The sequence below is a fragment of the Polypterus senegalus genome, chromosome 2, assembly GCF_016835505.1.
Source record: "Polypterus senegalus isolate Bchr_013 chromosome 2, ASM1683550v1, whole genome shotgun sequence".
Taxonomy (NCBI): Eukaryota; Metazoa; Chordata; class Cladistia; order Polypteriformes; family Polypteridae; genus Polypterus; species Polypterus senegalus.
The window spans coordinates 319,166,759-319,189,770 of NC_053155.1; the positions used below are offsets into that span (position 1 = coordinate 319,166,759).

The 23,012-nt window shown below is 44.5% G+C and overlaps 1 protein-coding gene across 10 annotated transcripts in view; it reads right to left on the reverse strand.

The window, feature by feature from the left end:
• Positions 1–23,012, reverse strand: part of stxbp5l (syntaxin binding protein 5-like) — a 565,552-nt gene that overhangs the window by 157,561 nt on the left and 384,979 nt on the right. For all 10 annotated transcript variants that reach the window (XM_039745949.1, XM_039745947.1, XM_039745945.1 and 7 more), the window contains exons 14-18: positions 20,869–20,909; positions 20,208–20,425; positions 17,723–17,898; positions 4,576–4,701; positions 1,212–1,363 (exon numbers count right to left, since the gene is read on the reverse strand). In XM_039745949.1, coding sequence (XP_039601883.1) covers positions 1,212–1,363; positions 4,576–4,701; positions 17,723–17,898; positions 20,208–20,425; positions 20,869–20,909 — 713 coding nt within the window. The remainder of the gene's footprint in view (positions 1–1,211; positions 1,364–4,575; positions 4,702–17,722; positions 17,899–20,207; positions 20,426–20,868; positions 20,910–23,012) is intronic.

The following is a 23,012-nucleotide window of genomic DNA, read 5'->3' on the forward strand; positions in this document are numbered from 1 at the left end:
TACATTTGAAGCACAGACAGATATGACCGTCACCATATACTACAACGATAGATATGAAAGGCACTATATAACAGATTCCTGAACAGATGTTACTGAATGACATTTGAATGAACAGAATATTAAATTTACCTGCCACACTAACCTTTCGGTGACATTTTGGATGATATGGTAGTAAAAGTGTCGTTGTAGATTAACAATGCAGTGGCAGTATTAAAGGCAAGTCCATCTTCTCGTGATTTTTATTTCCTTTTATTATTAAACTTGTGTCTGCCATGCTACTTTCCTATAGCAGTCTTAGGTGGCTATATGTGAGAATTTTAACAAAAGGCGCTATACTCGATTCCCTGTTCTCTGTCCTTTGTCCCGTGTGCAGAGTTCAGTGAAGTCCTCACTTGCATGTGTTAATATTTAACATGCAACACGCCATCTGTTGCTACAGAAGAGGACTTCATGTGTGTCAGGCTGGGGCAGTGCCAAGGTGCAATATGCCACTGTGCGGTTTCTCTAAAGCGTGGCTACTGAGAGATTACTTTCCAAGCCAACAGTGACACTAATGAAGAGAAATCTGATCTAAAGGTGCTGTTTGAACTCGGTGTGCCATGAGTGGATACACCTCAGAAGGCGGAGAGTCTCTGGCAGAGAGGGGCATGTCATGGAGTCTTCTCTCTATTGGGTCATGTGACACGCTCTACCCAATTACTGTGGTGACATGTTCCATTTTGACTGAACATGCCATGTGACCATAAAGTTACACTGAACTAAACTAAAGTTGGAGGCTGGGGCCTCCGCGTCTCCTTCTTAACACTTTTTATGCATCTGCTGTCAGGCCTCGCTTGCCCGCTCTCTGTGCCCATCATCTAAAACTACTTTGGATGTCGTTCTAAGGCAGTCTGTAATTTCAATCATCTTCTTTTTGTTTGAGAGACAAGATCTTCTGTATGATTGGCAGTGTCTAGCAAAAACTCCAAACAGCGGCTAGAAGTAGCAGGAAATACGAACTTTATGGGTGACACACAGATGTGATTTTCAGACGGGCACAAACACCAACACACACAGACACACAGACACCCGCACACACAGAGAAAAGAGCTGGAAGAGTCAGCCAGCTGAGGATCGCAAAAACCCGAAAAACAAAGAGAAGCATGCAGAGACAGCACCCAAGATGCAACGTGCAGGCGGGCAGGGCAGGCTCTCGGGGCGACACACCCTACCTGCTGGGAACTGCTTGCTTCTGCGTGGCGAGCGAGGCTGCCGCTGGTAGGGGTCACTGGAGCCATAAAGGTCAATGGTGCCCATGCTGAGGAGCACCGTCTTCTGAATGAAATCCACCACGGCCAGACCGTTGCAGTTTCCGAAGGCCACCCTGTTGTTAATTTCGGCCCACACGAGTGCACGAGTGAGCAGGGGAACAAAAAAAACAGAAAAAGAAAAAGGCAAAGAGCGTTGAAAATGTCAGCGGGATGTCACAGGGCTAGAGAGACACATTGACCACTGGCTCACACGTCAAGCCACCGTCTTGTGGTTTTAATGGAAAATGAGGACTCACCTCCATTTTGAAGCCAGTTCTTTGGGTCCTACCATAAATCCCCATCCTCTGAGGTCTTCCTGGTGCAATTGGAGTCAACGTCCACTGTCTGTCTGTCCACTGCTCTGGTGCCGAGTGCACCAGGGGGCAACAGTCACCTACCACTATGGACATCTTTCGGCTGAAGGCTGGAGCAAAGCGTGGCACGGCCTGACATGGCAGACACCAAAGGACTGGCATAGTGGAACCCCAGCTGAGATTAAAGGGTGGGCTGCGACTGGAGACCCTTATTGGATAAGTGGGGAGAGACGTCAATTTTTAGGAAGGAAGTGGCTTGGGTTGGTTTGTAAACGAGTCCATTCTGCCTGGTGAGAGGAACATTCATTTCTTTATGGACTTTTTAACCTCACCAGGCTTTATTGGGACTGTTTATTTATTTATTTATGGAAGAACCCACCACTGCACTTGGGGGTCTTTGAACTCTTGTTTGACCAATAAAAGCCCAAGGCACTTTTGCACCATCTCTTGCTGGGTTGTGTGTCCTCTTCACACTGACTCATCCTGGTCCATGTTAGAAGATGGATCAGAGTCCCAGGACGTAATGGCGGCTGGGGTCAACCCGGACTGCCCACGGCTTCCAGTCACTGTGTTTTTACTTTAGTAGTTGTGTTGAATTCCTCTCACTGCCATCACCATGTAGCACCTTCCAGGATCTGCTAGTGTCTCAGGAGCTACGATAGGGAATAGGACGACGTTTCAGTTGTTCATTCCAGGCCCTCCAGATTGGCTTGGCATCATCCCGGAGACCCTCATTTTTGAGAACTTTGGTGGATTTCCAAGTTTCTGGTTCTTGGTTTTTATTTGGTGGGTTTTGATTCTGCTGCTCACACTGGTTTTGTTTGTCCTGTATTGTCTTATCAGGAATCCCCGCTTTGCTATTTGTATGCATAGATTATTATTACATTCTTTTATCGTAATAAATCTTTTTAATAGTTTTAAAGAGTCAGAGTCTTCTATTCATGTTTTGGTAGTCAAGATCATTAGGATTATTCTGACTCTGAGCTTTCCCCTTCCTGAAGCCTTCACTTTGAACACTAGGCCTCAGTAGAGCCTGGACCTAGATTTGGGAGGCAAGGCCTCCGCTTCTGGTAGGTTATGGCAGAATTCGCAACACTTTTAATAAATAATTTGTTAGCTTTGTTGCTTTGGCTAAGTGTCACACATGGGTGTCACAGGATCACCATTCACCTTGCCACTCCAGGACAAGAGGGGGCACTGGCACAAATGGCATCGCCCCTCTTTTCTCCTTCCCACCATAGTACCGAGAAGACCCCAAGTGAGGATAACTGAACCACGGGCACATCATCTCAAGGAGTAGTGCCGCTTCCAGTTGGACCCTGTAAGACCCGCTCTATGCAGGAACCCCCTTACACAGACCCCCTAGAGGGAGAGAGAGCCAGCAAGTGGGCTAAGAAGGCAGTTGAAGTGCCTTTTTTTCGGCTTATTTTTGTTCTATCTTTTGGTTCATAGCAGTCACGTAGCCAGAAATTTGTTGGTGGGTGGGCATATATGAAACTAGGTGGGCGACTAACATGTCACCATTTAAGGTGGTTTATACAACTTGACTATTAGTTCTACGGGATGATGAATAATACTAAAATGAATTTCACATAAAATACATAATTACATGTATTATTACATAATTAATTTACATAAAATATATATTTTATATATATGTGTATTTCAACTTGAAAATTGATTGGGTTGGTGGGGGGCTTAAAGTGGGTGGGTGATCGCCCATCCATGCCCACCTTTCACTTTGTTACTGGCCCATGGCATTACACGGACTTTTCCCAACTTTTCCTCTCCTTCCCACCTTTTACTGTAAGGTTTTACTTTTTTTTTTTTACTGTTGTCCTCTCCCTTGAGTTTAAGCCTAAGCCTCTTTGAAGGCTGACTGTTTTTTTGACCCCAAATAATATCATTTTCACATTCCTTTCTTGCTTTATGAAATATTAACCCTGTTACCTGTCCAAAGGCAGGTAAGTAAATGAATTGAAAAATATTTGCTATCTCTTGCCCTACGTGTACCTTTGGCGCCTTTCCTCAGTACCTGAACGGCTCTTACCGGGTGTCCCCACTATCGAACGCCTCTGTCATTTCAAGACCCCTTTGCTTGCCTCCTGTCCCCCTTTCCCATCTTTGAAGGCGGCTCTCAGTGTGCCTCCTATGCCTTTACACCTCCTGGTGTGTCTCGCACCCGCACTTCTTCTTTTGATTGTGCCACCAAAGCCCAAATGACCAATCAGATTGCTTGGAGGGACTGGACATACACACATACGCGCTTTATTACACAATAAATTGACAGATTTGAACTCTGATGACGTCTTATTCTTTTTGGTAGAGCGTTGCCATTTTCTGTGGATTGCGGTGACCGTTGCCATGGTGATTGTGCTCCAAATAACCTGGGAGTATGTGACACGTGACATCCTTCAGATCAGTGGCATAAACACCGGCACATTCTGTTCTGGAGTATCCGATACTAGGATTTCCGTTTCCGTGCTCGTTTTGGTTTCTCCATGCCCGGTTACGGATTCTTTTTGTTTTTTTATTTGTTTTCTTCTGCTTAGCGTTCATTTTAAATTTAACAATCGTTTGGCTGTCTGTTCTGGTTTCGAGACTTGCTTTCTTTTTCCTTAAAGTCTTCCACTGTCTCACAGGAGCTCATTGTGTCTGACTGCACCTTCAAGAATTCAAATGTTTGCTCCTCGATTTGTCACTTGAGATGTTCAGGCATTGAGATTTTAAACACAGAAAGACCACCATTACAGTAAAACCTGCTTTAGTTCTTCAATCCTTGACATCATTACAATGGAAATAGCAATCCCCCCTGCACCCCACCCCACCATCCCCAAAAAAACAATTGGCTAAGCATGACCTTTGCCACGAGTCACAATCTTGTAGTCCACATGCACGTTTGTCACATACGACATTTGGGTAAACAGAACAACAATGGAGGAGAAACTCAGCAATCAGCATGCGGTACTTACAAGCCATAAGCCGAGTTTAAAGCCAGGCTGGTGACTTGCTGCGGCGGCTCTCCGTCAGTCCAGACCAGTTGAATGACCAGTTCAGCCTGGTACCCCGGTGGCATTCGGACTGGCCGGGCCTTCACTCTTCAATTAAAACACAAAGACAAGAAATATGTGACCTGGTATTGACTTGACTTGGCATGACATACAGTAGATAGATATGATCTCCGTGGTACAGATATACAGTACATCTATGATCTGTCTGTGACTTGCTATCTATGTCTGCCTCAGGGAGCTAAGAAGCTGTTTTTCTTCAGTGCCTTCATAAAGTCTCCAGACTCTTCACTTTTCCACATTCTGTTACGTTGCCCTTAGGGGTCAGCCAAAGGGTCCAATGGGGAGTGAAAGCACAAGAGATGAAGGGTTGGAAATAAGCACGAATGCCGTTTTCCCATTAGAAGAATAACTATGCATTTCCTGCTTCCGCCTTATTCATCTCCTGTAGCCTTGAATCAGCCTCGTCGCTCTTCTCTGGACCCATCTTGTGCTGCTATGTCCTTCTTGTAGTCTGGAGACCCAAACTGCACAGAGGACTCCAGATGAGGCCTCACCAGTGTGTTATAAAGCCTTGAGCAGAACCTCCTGTGACTTGTGCTCCACATATCAAGGCGCTATATAACCTGACATTCTGTTAGCCTTCTTAATGGCTTCTGAACACTGACTGGCAGTCAATAGCTTAGAGTCCACTATGACTCCTAAACCCAGTCACAGTCTCAATCCACTGGACAAATTCAGTTCATCATTTTAAACACTTCAATCTGGTCTCCACTTCATCTTCTTTTGCTGTAAAGGCTCAGCTCTTTTAATCTTTCCTCATCACTCATCCCCTGTAGTCGCTCTTCCCTGGACTTCTTCTAGCTCTGCTGTGTCTTTATGGAGACCCAAACTGCACACAGGACCCCAGATGAGGCCTCATCAGTGTGTTATAAAGGTTGAGCAGAACCTCCTGTGATTTGTACTCCACACATCAAGGCGCTATATAACCTGATATTCTGTGAGCCTTCTTCATGGCTTCTGAACACTGACGGGAAGTTGATAGCTTAGAGTCCACTATGACTCCAAAATCCTTCTAATAAGGTGGACTCTCGATCTTCAGACCTCCCATTGTGTATTGTCTATGACTCCCAGGTCCTTCTCAATGGAGACCCAAACTGCACACAGGACTTCAGATGAGGCCTCACCAGTGTGTTATAAAGCTTGAGCAGAACCTCCTGTGACTTGTGCTCCTCACATCAAGGCGCTATATAACCTGACATTCTGTTAGCCTTCTTAATGGCGTCTCAACATTGTCTGGCAGTCAATAGCTTAGAGTCCACTATGACTCCTAAATCCTTCTCATAAGGTGGGTTTTGATTTTCCAACCTCCCATTGTGTATTCAAACCTCACATTTTTACTTCCTATGTGTAATTTTTTACATTTATGGACAATTAACTTGATGATTCCAGATTATCTGCTAATCCACCTATCTTGGTATCATCTGCAAACTTAACCATCTTGTTCTTTATATTCTTATCTAAATCATTTCTATATATTAAAGATAGCAGCGCCCCAGCACTGCCCCCTGCTGGTCACTACTCTTAACATCGGCCAGTTCTGATGAGGTTCCTCACACCATCACCCTCTGCTTCCTGTGTTTGAGCCAATCCTGCACCCATCTAAAAATATCACCCTGAACTGCCACTTCTTTTAGTTTGATGCCCAACCTCTCATGTGGCACCTCATCAAAAGCTTTCTGTAAGTCCGCATCAAAACATCATCCACTCCTCTCTGGTCGTATCCTTTTGTTGCCTCCTCATAGACTTCCAGCCTGTTAGTAAAACACGACCTCCCTCTTCTGACCCCACGCTGACCGTCCTGTCCTTGCCAGGTGTTGCTCAATCTTCTCTTTAATAATTCCTTCCATTAATTTTCCTGCGATGCCCGTTAAGCTTACTCTCCAATAGTTGTTTGGATCTGCCCTGTCACCCTTTTTATAGAACGGGATGATATTTGCCATTTTCCAGTCCTTCAGAATCTCTCCAGTGCGCAGTGACTTCCTAAATTTATACGTTACGTGTTTCTATCTGCACTCGCTGGCCTCCTTAAGAACTCTGTGGTAAATCTAATCTGGTTCTGGTGATTTGTTTGATTTCCGCCTATTTAATCACAGCAGCTCTTCTCCTTCTACAATTTCTAAATCCCTCAGCACCTCCTTAGTAGTTCCTGTTAATGTTAGCAGGTTATACACTCCATGAAGACCTCAGAAAAATGTAAGTTTAGGGCATCCGCTATTTACCTGTCTGTATCTTTTAATTCCCTTTTACTATTTTTGATGCACATGGAGCAGCAGTTCTTCAGGTTACTATAATCTAATATACAGTATATATATATATACTCAGCAAAAAAAAGAAACGTCCCTTTTTCAGAACTGTGTATTTCAACAATAATGTTTTAAAAATCCAAATAACTTTACAGATCTTCATTGTAAAGGGTTTAAACAATGTTTTCCATGCATGTTCAATTAACCATGATCAATTAATTAACATGCACCTGTGGAATGGTCGTTAAGACCAAGTAGCCATTTAAGGTCACAGTTCTAAAAACGCAGGACACTAAAGAGACTTGCCTACCGACTGTGAAAGATGCCCAGGGTCCCTGCTCATCTGCGTGAACGTGCATTAGGCCTGCTGCAGGGAGGCATGAGGACTGCTGAATAAATTGCCATGTCCGCACTGTGAGACGCCTAAGACAGTGCTACAGGGAGACAGGAAGGACAGCTGATCATCCTCGCAGTGGAAGACCACGTGTAACAACACCTGCACAGGATCGGTACATCCGAATATCACACCTGCGTGACAGGTACAGGATGGCCACAACAACTGCCCGAGTCACACCAGGAACACACAATCCCTCCATCAGTGCTCAGACTGTCCACAATAGGCTGAGAGAGGCTGGACTGAGGGCTTGTAGGCCTGTTGTAAGGCAGGTCCTTACCAGACATCACCAGCAACAACGCCGCCTATGGGCACAAACCCACCTTCGCTGGACCAGACAGGAGTGGCAAAAAGTGCTCTTCACTGATGAGTCTCGGTTTTGTCTCACCAGGGGTGATGGACGGATTCGTGTTTATCGTTGAAGGAATGAGCGTTACACCGAGGCCTGTACCCTGGAGCGGGATCGATTTGGATCGATGGCTAGGGCCATTCCCCCCAGAAATGTCCAGGAACTTGTAGGTGCCTTGGTGGAAGAGTGGGGTAACATCTCACAGCAAGAACTGACAAATCTGGTCCAGTCCATGAGGAGGAGATGCACTGCAGTCCTTCAAGCAGCTGGTGGCCACACCACATACTGACTGGTACTTTTGATTTTGAGCCTCCCTTCATTCAGGGACACATTGTGAAACATTTGTAGTTTATGTCTTATGGTGTTGACTCTTTTAGTGTTCATACAAATATTTACACATTAAGTTTACTGAAAGTAAAAACAGTTGAAAGTCAGAGGACGTTTCTTTTTTTTGCTGAGTGTATATATACATACATACATACACACAGGTATATATATATATGTATGTGTCTATATGTGTGTGTATAGCTTTGGTCACTGAGTACAAGGGAAAAATAATAAAATGTAGTCTAAGTTATTAAACAGTAAAACATTAACGTTTTAAGAAGTAAAGATACACTGAGCACTACTGGAGTGGTTGCGGGTAAACTACATTTTAAAGACGGTGTAACACAACAGGTAAGTAGTACTAACAGCAGCTAAAATGTATATGGATCATCTCTCGGTAGTAAATCCCTTTTGAAAGGCGCTACACGACGGCTGTGGTATAGAAATTACATTTTCTATGTGAACGTTCAAATTTGTGCCTCTGGTAATGTGCCTTACCGGCATTTAAAGAAAATGAGTTTTGTGTCCTCTGCAGTGTTAAGAGAGAAAGGCTTTGGTTTGGGATAAAAGGAAAAAGGTGTAAAGAAAGGAAAGTTGCCTTTTCTTTTATATAGTATAGAGAGATGTGTTCGCTGACGTTATGATCGCCTTTTGGGGACAGTCGCGGTGGGTCTTGTGTAGACTGGTGAGAAGTCCACGCCATTAATCGGCTGTGATGGCACTGTGAGTCCTGCACTCCTGTGCGTGTGTTCATAATCCGAGCTGAGGACCTGATAATCGTATTCGTGCAAAAGAAAGTGCAAATCGCCTTAATATTATTTTGCCGTGGTGTAGAAAAGGGGTCCCGTGTTTGCACTTGTCTGGGCTATAGCGCAGGGGGCGGATGAAAAAGATTAAAAGTGCTCACTTTGACTTAAAGCAGAAGCGCAGTCAGCGTCTCAAAGGCCGGCACAGCTATGCGCGCGCGCTGGCTGCTCGACTTTTGCTGGGCAGGAGACGACACTTTTTGCAGACACGTTCACGTAATTAAAAGTCTCAGCGCTCTTTGGAGGTCATTCATATATTATATGATATAGCAAAATACCCGCGCCTCGCAGCGGAGAAGTAGTGTGTTAAAGAAGTAATGAAAAAGAAAAGGAAACATTTTAATAATAACGTAACATGATTGACATTGTCATGAGTGTTGCTGTCATATATATACATATATATACACACACATAAACATGTATATACATATACATATAATATATATATATGTGCACAAAACCACGCTTTTACTAAGACTTCCGTCGGGTAGTCTTTTGAAATGAAATTTTCCTCCAATCAGTCGTAGCAACGCGCTTTCTTCCGACTGTTACATTTTTGTAGCTCTGATGTGTGCATCAATGTAATCGGTGTACCAGGAAATCATGCATTGACAGAAGTTCCCCTTTGCTTGGAATTCAAAGTGTGATTAAATGTGTGATTTTTAACACGTTATGGAGCACATGCAGCGAAACTTCTCAGCTGTGCTTGTGCTAAGAAAAGGAAACATTTTAAAAATAACATAACACGATTGTCAATGTAACCTTTTGTAAGTAGTGCCTGGAGGATTCAGTGTGGAGAAACTCTATAGAGACAGCGTGTGTATTAACTTGTGGATTTTTCTGTGAGTATTTGGTGGCAGTCTGACGAAGTTGCTTCGGAAGACGGCTTTAGCCGCGGAGCTCAGCTCAGAGCGAAATGAGGTAAATGGGAGGGGAGATGATGACGTGACTCCCCACCCGCCTTAACTGTCAGTCCCCCACAAACACAGTCTCTCGGAATTTGCATAAGCACACCCCTTCACCTGTAATTTGCACTTAGTTACAAAGTGATCAAAACTCTCGTTTATATCCTGCGTCCTCTCATTAAACTTGTATCCCGCATTACCTGTGGGCATGTGAAACGCCAGCGGTAGCCTGTCTATGAACTTAATTTAAAGTGTAGGTTTACATCGTGCTTTCTTTCCGAAGTAGCAGCACTCATGAATATGGTAGTATATGTCACTCGCTCGCTTCTTATTGTTTCGCTGCCTTCTCAATTATATAATGCATGTTTTCTTCAGCGCTCTTTGGAGATCTTCCTGGTTTTCTACGCACTGCGTTGACAGTCAGTTCACGTGATTACGTGGGCGGCGTGATGATGTCACACAAAACTCCGCCCCCACGGCCATCGAGCTGAACTCCATTACAGTATATGGAGAAAAATAGCTTCCAGTTATGACCATTAGGCGTAGAATTTTGAAATGAAACCTGCCCAACTTTTGTAAGTAAGCTGTAAGGAATGAGCCTGCCAAATTTCAGCCTTCTACCTACACGGCAAGTTGGAGAATTAGTGACGAGTGAGTGAGTGAGTGAGTGAGGGCTTTGCCTTTTATTAGTATATATATATATATATATGAGGGGGAGTCAATGAACCTTAACATAACCGATCATGTCATTTCTCAATGTCATCTCCACCATTCCCAATGCACTGGTGCCACCTGCCTGGAAGTGCCATCAGAATAAAAGGTTTTATCTCGTCCTCCTGAGTTATCGTCGATCACTCCATGCCAAAGGGTAATACAGTCACTACTGTGAGTTACTGTGACTTGCTGGAGACCAACGTGAAGCCTGCTATTCAATCCATGCGGCGTCCCTTTGCTGCCCACACACTGCTAAGGACCCCACGGCTCGTCTGGAGAAATTGAAGTTGGAGGTATCGCCACATCCTCCTTATTCATCAGATTTAGCACCGTGATTTCCACATGTTATTGGACCCCTAAAAGAAAACATCTGGGTGGTTGTCGATTCAAGACAGATGACGACATGAAGACCGCGATGCACACGTGGTGGCAAGGACCAGACAAAATCTTTCATTCTGCTGGCACAGCCAGGCAGGTGGTGCCAGTGCATTGGGAAGGGTGGAGACTCCATTGAGAAAGGACCTGATCAGCTTTGTGAAGGTTCATTTCGTTTTCTACTAAATCCCATTTTTAAACTTTAACTTGACTCCCCCTCGTATATAAAATGCACATCGCTAAACGTCACATAGTTGGCTTCTGTCCACTGTGTTGTCCATTTGTAATTCAGTTTAAGTCCGTGGCTCATAATATGTTGGTAGCTGACATTAAATCCTCATTTTTTTAACGGCCTTTTGCTGCATCATGCAGTTGAAAGCCGAGCCCCGCTAGACTTGTGGGGGCTCTGATGTCTTTCTAGACAAGTGTCACCAAAGTGGCATCAGCTGATGGGCCGCTGTTAGTTGTTGCTCGGTGACTCATTGGAGCTCAAATTGCGAAGACGTAACATTTTTCAAATATTTCACCGTCCATCTCCAGTCGTCATCAGAACGCCACAGACGGACCGTTTAGCTCTCCTTTGATTCAATCAGCATAATCATCTTCTGCCAACATTGTTTCTCTACATGATAATTATGCTAATTAAATCACCTGCAAGCTGACAAACACAATTATCTTCTAAATTGGACACTAATGACGGATCATCTCTAGGAGCAGAGTCGGGAAAAAAAAAACAAAAAAATCATTTGGAGAAATCTGGTATCAAGAAGACCCGAAGAAATAGGAAACAAAGTGAAATATGAGTATTGTGCCCTTCGTCACGTTTGGAGGTGGGGACCCCAGCTCACCTGCGATTTCCCCAACGTCCCCTCAGCCTCTTTATCTGTCACTCAGGTGTAAGTCTGCGGTTTTTTGTTCACCGCTGATTATCACAGAGTGGCGAAGCCAGGATGGACTGCGGGTGTCATTTGTCATTAACTTACACAGAGACGATAAGCAGAGTGTTCAGCCATTAAGCAGGGGAGCAGGAACAGCTTTTTATTAATTGACTAGGCTACACCCCCCACGGCTCCGCCCGCGTAGAAGTGAAACAGGACAGTGAGGAGGGTCCTGCGCCACCCAGCCCGGCTCCCCACTCCTGACGTCCTGCTTCCCTCTCCCCTCGGTCCACAGCCTCTCCCTCGGATTAGTGCAAATATATCACTCCTGAAAGCGACCTCTGATACTTAGCACGCCGAGAGAAGTCGCAAAATCAACCGGAATGTTCAAGTAAATTCTAGAAAAAAGCCCGATCTAAATCCATGAAGTACTGTAGTCCTTACATTCGCTAGCTAAGCGGAGTTTAAGTTGCACCCCGAGGCTGGCATATGAGTGAGGAGGGCCCGCCCCCCTCGGCCCCCTGCGTGTCTTTCGGATTTGCGCAAATAAATTGCAATCGCAAGCGACCTCTGATACTTAGGACGATGAGAGAAGTCACAAAATCAACCAGAATATTCAATCAAATTCTAGAAAAAAGCCCGATCTAAATTTGTGAAGTAGTTCTCTCATTCGCTAGCTAAGCAGAGTTTAGGTTACGCCCCGAGGCTGGCATGTGAGTGAGGAGGGCCCCGCCCTCTCTGCGTGTCTCTCGGATTCGCTCAAATAATGTTCAAGCAAATTATAGGAAAATAACTCGATCTAAATCCGTGAAGCAGTTCACTCGTTCGCTAGCTAAGAGGAAGTAAGTTACGCTCCAAGTCACAAAATCAACCGGAATGTTCAGGTAAATTCTAGAAAAAATCCCGTGAAGTAGTTATCTCGTGAAAAGCAGCCAGACATACAGACATACAGATGTTGGATTTTATACGTAGAGATTATAAGAGTTAACTATAAATGCTCTTAATTCCTAAAATATGTCTAAAGGTTGAATTAAATGTAAGTGTGAAATGTACCCCCCAATACAACCTGGATGGACAGCAGCGCTCGCTCGTCATCAAAGGCTACACACCCGGGGCTTCTTGCAGTGGCTGCAAAGTCTGGGGAGGAACCCAGAATGCCAATCAGCCCTGGCAATTATGTCCCTGGGGCACTCTTGGCAAAACAAGCGTCGCGTATTCCCCATCATAATGACGTGATACACTTAAAGGTACGCTGCCTGTGTCCTCAGGCTCATGCGTCGTGTAGCATTAAGCAAGTCCCCAACCTAAGGGTCCTCGGTGACCCTGTTTTCCCCCCTTTATCCTCTCTACGGTCTAACAGGTGACCCCTTACCCAGACCGGCCACTACACTACCAACACTTATTCCTTGGATCACCTGAAGTTTTCTGCTTTAATAACAAGCCGTACTCCTTACAAGTTGTCTTACTTTCCCCGAAACGATGAAATAACCAGAAAACAGTAATAGATAAGACAAATAAAACACGAATATATTGTAAATGAAAAAGACAACAAATATTCAATAACGTACTGCATCTCACAAAAGTCAGTACACCCTCTATCTATCTATCTATCTATCTATCTATCTATCTATCTATCTATCTATCTATCTATCTATCTATCTATCTATCTATCATATAGCGCCTTTCACATCTATCTATCTATCTATCTATCTATCTATCTATCTATCTATCTATCTATCTATCTATCTATCTATCTATCTATCTATCACAGGGGTCCTCAATCACGGTCCTGGAGAGCCGCAGTGGCTGCAGGTTTTTGCTCCAACCCAGTTGCTTAATAAAAAGCACTTATTGCTAACACTTCTGCTTCACTTTAGAGATTTTGAGCCCTTATTGCTTCATTTTGTCTTAAACAGCTATTTGAATTGCTCCTTATTATCAATAACATGCACAACAATAGAGCCTGCCTTCCTCACCAGTTTGTCCCTCTTCTTTATGCTGCCTCCCCAGCACACCACCACGTAGAAGAGGGCGCTCACCACAACTGTCTGGTAGAACATCTGCAGCATCTTATTGCAGATGTTGAAGGACGCCAGTCTTCTAATGAAGTCTAGTCGGCTCCGCCCTCTCTTGCACAGATCATCAGTGTTGGCAGTCCAGTCCAGTCCAGTTTATCATCCAGCTGCACTCCCAGGTATTTATAGGTCTGTACCCTCTGCACAGTCACCTCTGATGATCACAGGGTCCATGAGGGGTCTGGTCCTCCTAAAATCCACCACCAGCTCCTTGGTCTTGCTGGTGTTTAGGTGTAGGTGGTTTGAGTCGCACCATTTAACAAAGTCCTTGATTAGGTTCCTATACTCCTCCTCCTGCCCACTCCTGATGCTGCCCACCATAGCAGTGTCATCAGTGAACTTTTGCACGTGGCAGGACTCCGAGTTGTACTGGAAGTCCGATGTATGTTGGCTGAACAGGACTGGAGAAAGTCCAGTCCCCTGTGGTACTTCTGTGCTGCTGACCACAATGTCAGACCTGCAGTTCCTGAGACGCACAAACTGAGGTCTGTCTGTAAGATAGTCCACGATCCATGGCACCAGGTGTGAGTCTACTCCCATCTCTGTCAGCTTGTCCCTGAGGAGCAGTGATGAGTTGATAAATGATCGGGTAAATTGTCTCCTCTCTCCTCTCTCTCTCGTCTTCGCTCTTCTTTTTTAAATACGTAATGTCCCGGATATATCTGGTGAGTTTAACAGATGATTTCTGTCTCAGGGCTGTGGTCTCTCTCCTTCCCCTCTCCACTTATGGGGACAACATTTACTGACGCACAACTAATGGACAGTAAGCGGGACGATGAAGCGAAACGCACTCAGCACAGACAAAAGACAAATATTTATTATTATGTATCCCCGCTACAACGGTATAGACCCTAACAAAATGTCTCCAGTGCCGTAGTCTTACCACACTCTCAGTTCTCCTTCCTTACTTTTCACAATTAGAAAGAGTCAAAGAGTAGGCAGGAGTTAAGCACTGCGTTAGATCACTGATTGCAGGTCCAGATTATTAGGAATCAGAGTACAAGGAGTGCTGGGTACAAACCAGTCCAACCTGGTGTGGCAGAAGTACGTCTTCCGAGGTGTCGCAGGGTTGCGCTCTCCACTCAGCCATGCTGTGCCGGGTCGCCACACAAAAAAATATGCAGGTCCCTGCCTCAAGGATGGCCCAGGAATCCTGCCGACTACGCCAGTGTGATAAACACGCTCTGTTGGCGTCGACCCAATGTGTAAAAACTAAAAGGAAAAAGTGCTTTTATTTTTTTTCAGCTGTGGGGCACGTCTTTCACGTGTCCCACATGAACACACCCAAAGTGATTCCAAAACACACACAGGTACTTCGCCCTCCTCCCGACTCTGGCGCCTCGAGTGGTGGCTGCCGGCTCCTCTTATAGCCCACCCAGAAGTGCCCAGGTGATGATTGACCCAATTCAGGCTGCACTTCCAGGTGTGGCTGCATCACCGCCCACGTGGGCTCAGGAAGCCGTGCAGCTCTCCTTGGAGGGCTGAGCTCCGGTGTTCCACGATTGTGGTCCCCGATGTAATCCAGGGGGGCTGCCACCAAATGTTCTGGGAGACACAATGTATTATTATTATTGACCCTCGATTCTTTCCAGCAGTGGGTAGCGTTCCTGCCTCGCGGTAAGGAGACCCGTCTGGGTTCGCTTCCCTGGGTTCGAGTTTGCATGTTCTCCCCGTGTCTGCGTGGGTTTCCTCCCACAGTGCAAAGACATGCAGGTTAGGTGCATTGGTGATTCTGAATTGTCCCTAGTGTGTGCTTGGTGTGTGTGTGTGCCCTGCAGTGGGCTGGCATCCTGTCTAGGGTTTGTTTCCTGCCTTGCGCCCTGTGTTTGGCACCAGCAGACCTCCGTGACCCTGTAGTTAGGATATAGCAGGTTGGATAATGGATGGAAGGATGGATGGATGGATGATTGGATTCTTTCCGGTCCGTTCTCACCGGAGCTTTTTATTAGCATTTTAGCGCTGGACCTGAACACTCGGAATCCTCTCATCACAATTTTCAATAACACGATTCACGCCTACGCAGGTGTCAGCAGTTAGCGGTTTAGAAAACTCCAACATGCAGCAGCTTTTGGGGGGTTTTCAGCCAAAACGCTTGTCCCGTTGAAGTCAATGGTAAAGCTAACGGGTTAAAGAAAAACAAAAGAGCGCGTCGGAGACGTTTTTACAGGAAGCTGATGCCTGTTCGTGAATGAAGCAGATCAAGGAAATTGAAAACAATAAATGTCGGTATCGTCGTGCACTCACGATAATCGATCTTTTAGCTTTAGCAATCAAGTGGCAAGACAGGTGGACATTTAAGTTTTAATGGAGCGGACAAACAGGCTGAGCGGTAGCAAACTGGACGGGATGGGTCTGTTCTGCCCGTCCATTTCAGAACTGTGTATTATTTCATTTTGACTTACTTTACATCTCACATCTCACAGGGTGATTGTGGGCTTAAAGGACTGCTGGGATGTTGAGAGTGCTTGGCCAGAGAAAGACCAAACGGAGCAAGCGAGAAAAACGTCAGCCGCCAGAAAGTCAAGAGGAACACCAAGGGAGCGAAAACCGAAAGAACCGAGACAAGAGTCAAAAAGAGGACATCGCCACCTAAGTGCCCGGTTGTAGAATCCAATTCACCCCCCAACAAGTGAATGAAGGTTTCATTTTACCACCGTGGGACCCTGCACTTTGCTGGAGGAGGTTGGCTTGAACCCCGAGTTGGTCCTCAGTCACACAAACTGGGAGGACAAAGCACCGAGTCAAAGACGGATCAGGTGAAAAGCTAAAATGAAGTAAAAGAAGCTCACGCATCATAACGCCACCTACAGTCACCACCCAGTCTGACAGAGAAGGATGGCAGAAAGCCCCCTGAACAGCTTAAGGGCTCCATCGAGACATGAGGTGGCACTGTCTAACAGCGACCTCTCAGAATGAAAGACTGACACCGTTTTCATCCATGACGTCACTTCCGGGAGTCCGACTGCCTGGACCCGCCCCTTCCTCCCAGAATTCCTTGTAAACAGCAGAGCCTGATACAATTAGTCGGAACGACTCGTTTTTACGTTTTACCAGGTGCTTATTTTCATTTTTTTGGCGGTTTAATTATACGGGGTTGGCCGCAAGGTGCCCCCAAACGCTTCACTTGTTCTGTAGACCCCATATCCAGGTGTGCCAAGCCTCCTGACTCAGACACAAGAAGACTCCAAAGCTGGAATGGCTGCCAGAACAAAGTACTGACTTAAGGGGTCTTAATACTGGGGTCAATTTGATATTTTAGATGTTTTTTATTCTTCATGAATTTTCAGAAATTCCTAAACTTCCGTGCCCTGTGATGGGCTTGCACTCTGCCCGGGGGTTTGTTCCTGCCTTGCGCCCTGTGTTGGCTGGGATTGGCTACAGCAGACCCCCATGACCCTGTGTTAGGATATAGCGGGTTGGCTAATGACGGACTGACTGACTGACTTAGATGATTATAGCACAACATAACAACATGTGAAAAAGTGAAGGGGTCTTTCAACTTTGTAAAGGCACTCTACATAACAATAGCATAACATGAATACCACACACACCTCTTCTCGCCGAAGACTCCCTCAAGGCGCTATATATTCCGTAACAATGTGTTCACAGTGTGAACCCCTGTAAGCAAAGAGCTCCTTCTGTTCATTGATATTACGGCTCATTTTGCTTCCAGAGCAGCTCCTGCCATTTAGTGATACTGGATGCAGACCACCAGCCAGTTCTCACAGTAGGGGGACTCAAAAAACATCCGAGTTAAAAAGGAACAACTTTTTCCGAGGCTAAGAGATGCCACGGCAGATGGCTTCCATCAAAGTGACTTGTCAAATTCTTTTTTTTGAAAACACCAGTGTGCTGCCTGCAGTGCCCCCTATCTGCGGACAAAGCCCACCCAAAGGGAAGGGACTTTCTGTGCTTTGTTCCGATATTTTGTCCTGCATACACATGAATAAAGTTTCAGGGTGATGTGGACATGGAGACTTACTTGAGGCAGGGGATGCTGTCCTTTATGCCCTCTGGGGTGATGGTGTTGGGGCTGCTTGTGAGGCTTTGGCATTTTACAGAGGATGACTGGGATGTCAAGTCAGGAAATGAAGAGATCGTCTCGGCCTCCGGAGTGATGATGTCTTCTACTTCACACTGGAGTCTCACCTCGAGGGACTAAAAAAAATGAAAAGAAAAGAAAACACACACTGGAAATTGAATTGCAGTTAATTGGGGGTTACTGGTTTACAGGATCATTAGGGTTAGATAAGACTTTGACTTTCTGAAATAACATAACATCACCAATATAGTGCCATGGCTAGCCTGAGGGAGGGAGCCAGGAAACAGCAGTGCAGGGTACAGCAACCCACCACAAGGCCCGCTGTCACTGGGCTGTTTAACTGGATAGTAGATACTCCATAATAGATAGATAGATAGATACAGGAAGTGAGAGTGAGCACCATGGTGAGAACAAAAGAGCTGTCAGAGGACTTCAGAAAAAGATTGTAGCAGCCTATGAGTCTGGGAAGGGATTTAAAAGATCTCAAAAGATTTTGAAATCAGCCATTCCACTGTCCGGAAGATAGTCTACAAGTGGAGGGCTTTCAAAACAACTGCCAACATGCCCAGGACTGGTCGCCCCAGCAAGTTCACCCCAAGAGCAGACCGCAAGATGCTAAAAGAGGTCTCCAAAACCCTAAAGTGTCATCTCGAGAACTACAGCAGGCTCTGGCTACTGTTGATGTAGAAGTACATGCCTCTACAATCAGAAAGAGACTGTACAAGTTTAACTTGCATGGGAGGTGTGCAAGGAGGAAACCTTTGCTTTCCAAGAGAAACATCGAGGCCAGACTGACATTTGCCAGAGATAAAGTTGACAAAGACCAGGACTTCTGGAATAATGTTCTTTGGACAGATGAGTCCAAAATTGAATTATTTGGACACAACAGCAGAGGACATGTTTGGCGTAAACCAAACACAGCATTCCAAGAAAAGAACCTCATACCAACTGTGAAGCATGGAGGTGGAAGTGTCATGGTTTGGGGCTGCTTTGCTGCAGCAGGACCTGGTCAGCTCACCATCATAGAATCCACGATGAATTCTACTGTGTATCAGAAGGTGCTTGAAGAACATGTGAGACCATCAGTTAGAAAATTAAAGCTGAAGCGGAACTGGACCATGCAACATGACAATGACCCAAAACATACTAGTAAATCAACCAAAGATTGGCTGAAAAGAAGAAATGGAGAGTCCTGGAATGGCCAAGTCAAAGTCCAGATTTGAATCCCATTGAGATGCTGTGGGGTGACTTGAAAAGGGCTGTACGTGCAAGAAACCCTCAAACATCTCACAGCTGAAAAAGTTCTGCATTGAGGAGTGGGGTAAAATTTCCTCAGACCGATGTCGAAGACTGGTAGATGGCTACAAGAACCGTCTCACTGCAGTTATGATAGATAGATAGATAGATAGATAGATAGATAGATAGATAGATAGATAGAAGACATGTGTGATTATTCAATTTGGTTGAGCCAAAGAGACCAAAAGGAATAGTATGAAGTGTAACTGGGTTAAATGCAAAACCGTTGGCACCCACTTTTAATCACAAAAACAGAATTAAAAGAAATAATGCCCATAGGCAGTCAGATGGATGAGGCGTCTACAGACCACAAGTACACTTAGTCAGGAGCTCTGTCTCCATTGAGGCTCAGATTCAAAATGAATGACTTCTTCTGGGGACCACCCATTTTTAAGGCATCCAGAGTGGCATCAAACTATCTATATATGATAAATGTGCCTTTCAAATCTATCTATCTATCTATCTATCTATCTATCTATCTATCTATCTATCTATCTATCTATCTATCTATCTATCTATCGAATATATAGTGCCTTTCACTCTATCTATCTATCTATCTATCTATCTATCTATCTATCTATCTATCTATCTATCTATCTATCTATCTATCTATCTAATTTTGTTATCCTGTATGGTATTGTACCAGTGCATGCTCCCCAACTTGACTTAACTTGACTTGATCAGTGTATGCCTATCTATTATATAGTGCCTTATCTACCAGGATGGGGAGCAATGACATTTTCACAGCACTGTTTGTGTGAGTGTCCTCGGCTAATTACATCATCACTTCTGTGGCCCCCTAGTGTTGCGGTCTCAGCCTCTGTCTGTTCCTTAGCGCCCTCCTGTCTTTACACCCGACTCTGCCCGTGATCAGAACCACCAGTACAACAGACAGGCCAGTCAGTGGGTCAGCACCTTGAAACACCTGGAGGGCCGGCAAATCGACGAGGAGACCTAAGGGTCATTTTTGAGTCCCGTATCCCCTACCCGATGTCACTTGTGTGTGGCAGAGGGCACACCCGGGCATATCATGCCATGTCAAGATTAGTTCTACTGTCTAAGTTCACTTGTATCGTACATAGCGGTGCAGGCTTGTGGCTGGGCGGGCAGGCAGGCGTCTGTCACTTACCGCTGTCTCCATGGTGGCTTCGTGTTTGCTAAACCTGTAAATGATGACGTGAGCGGAGATGCCTGCAATGCAGAAGATTCTGCTTTCGGGGCACCAGCAGACCATCTGGATGGCGTAGGGGTCTTCATCGACAATCTCGGCGCTCTGCTTCCCCTCTCCGCCTTTGGGCTTTTCAAAGACTTTGGAGGTCTTCAGCTTGTAGAGCATCTGCAGGGTGACTGGGATGGGGAGGCAGAGAGAGACAAAGGGAGAGAAGCAGCTCAGAGCTGAAGGGCCACTCAGACTTCATTTTTTTAAATCCCTAAGCTGAGCCTGGCGAGGAGCACACAAAGCACTCCGGCAAATCATCCAAACTCCACTCCCTTTTTTCTTGTTTTTACGTTCCACTTATTCCTCGGGGGCTCTCTGCAGTGGAATAATTGAGCCCTTCTCCTTCGGCGTTTAGTTTGTACCCACATCACATTCGCACTCCCTAAAAGCTCTCGCTGATTCACACCATTTTAATTTCCTCTCTTTATGCAAATCCACAGCGTGAAATGAAATGACGTTTAAAATAAAGTACTGGGGGAATCAGCAATGGGGAGTTTAGGCTAATGCCGGCTAAAAATAATTCACCCGGCACAGCCGGCACCTCCACGAGTGCTGAACCAGCTCAACTTACTGGCAGACGCATCCCAAAATTTTATCGATCCATCGGCATGTCTGCGGAGAGAAAAAGAGAAGAAAAAAAGATCATTTGACTTGTTAGAAGTACAATAAAAAGTGAAGGCAAAAAAAAGTCAAATACACTTCCAAAGGTAGCAGCATCTGAGTCGTCTCCCTGTGTTCAGAAATAACCAAGACATCATTTTGGTGGTCTGGGGAGAATTTAGGAGGTCCAGAACATGATAAGTTCATTTCAAATCATGAGCACTTGGGGAACATCGTCAGGTAAGCAATACCACCCTGAGTCGAGAGGGGGCGCTGCTAATAACACCGTCTTCGCTTTAATTGAGAGGAATGGCAGGTGCTGGATGAGTGACATCACTTCCACATCCTTCACCAAGGCTCCGCCCCTTCTGGTAAGAGGCCATCAAAAGCGGGAGTTGATTGTGCGAACTGAATCTCAAAACTGCTGGCCTTTGTTCATGTTTCTATCTATCTATCTATCTATCTATCTATCTATCTATCTATCTATCTATCTATCTATCTATCTACCATATAGTGCCTTTCAATCTATCTTTCTATCATATCGTGCCTTTCAGATTGATCGATCTATCTATTATATAGTGCCTTTCATATCTATCTATCTATCTATCTATTTTTATAGACAGATACTAATTTTAGCATAGTCGGCAGGATCACAAAATTACATAGATGTTAAAGGCACTATATAATAGATAGATAGATAGATAGATAGATAGATAGATAGATAGATAGATAGATTGAAAGGCACTATATAATAGATAGATAGATAGATAGATAGATAGATAGATAGATAGACATGAAAGGCACTATATGACAGATAGATAGATAGATAGATAGATAGATAGATAGATAGATAGATAGATAGATAGATAGATGAAAGGCACTATATGATAGATAGATAGATAGATAGATAGATAGATAGATAGATAGATAGATAGATAGATAGACATGAAAGGCATTATATGACAGATAGATAGATAGATAGATAGATAGATAGATAGATAGATAGATAGATAGATGTGAAAGGCACTATATGATATGTAGATAGATAGATAGATAGATAGATAGATAGATAGATAGATAGATAGATAGATAGATAGATAGATAGATAGTGTGAAAGGCACTATATAATAGATAGATAGATAGATAGATAGATAGATAGATAGATAGATAGATAGATAGAGTGAAAGGCACTATATAATAGATAGATAGATAGATAGATAGATAGATAGATAGATAGAGTGAAAGGCACTATATGACAGATAGATAGATAACTAGCCAATGGCATGTCTGTACTCTCCCACGTGTATTTTAGACTTAACGCGACCTCTCCAAGTTGACCATATAAAGTGATGTCCCCACCTCACGTGACGTTCATGCACTGCTGAATCTAAACTCTGCCCAGGACGATCTCCTCTTTTGACGTTGTGTTAATTCTCAATAAGTTTTCTATGACTGTACACATTGGATTTTGTTACATTTCCTTCTACTTATGTTATTCTTTTAATACTTTAATTGTAAATTTTTATATTTTTTGTTTTTGTATCCTCAGTGCTTATAGTAATAAAGTTTTTCCAGGTCAGCTGGTGTAGGGGGGCTTGCCAGTGTCTTTCTTACAGGGTTTTAATGCCCCAATAGTGTGAACGTCACAGTGACTGAGTACTCAGGAGTTTTAACTAAGTGTGTCTCGGTTCTTCTCGGGACATGTCAAGCTGTGTGTGTGTGTTTCATAAGGATCACGAGGATGACGATTTCCAAGATGGATGTCTGTGATTGTTAAGGCACTGACCTCCATGGGGGCCCTTCCTCTGCTTCTGTCAGTTTCAGTTATGGATCTGACCCCACTGATCATTCAGAGGGTCTCTAGATGTTGCACGCTCTCTTTTGGACTCTTGTAACTGAGTCTACCTACGGGCCAGTGAGAGTTCATTCTTACTGATAACTGTGACTTCTATATCTATTCTATCTATCTATCTATCTAATATATAGTCCTTTCATATCTATCATCTTCATCTATCATATCTATCTATCTATCTTTATCTTTATCTATCTATCTATCTATTTTGTTACTAGGTATTGTACCAGTGCTCAACTTGACAACTGCTGTCAGTGTATACT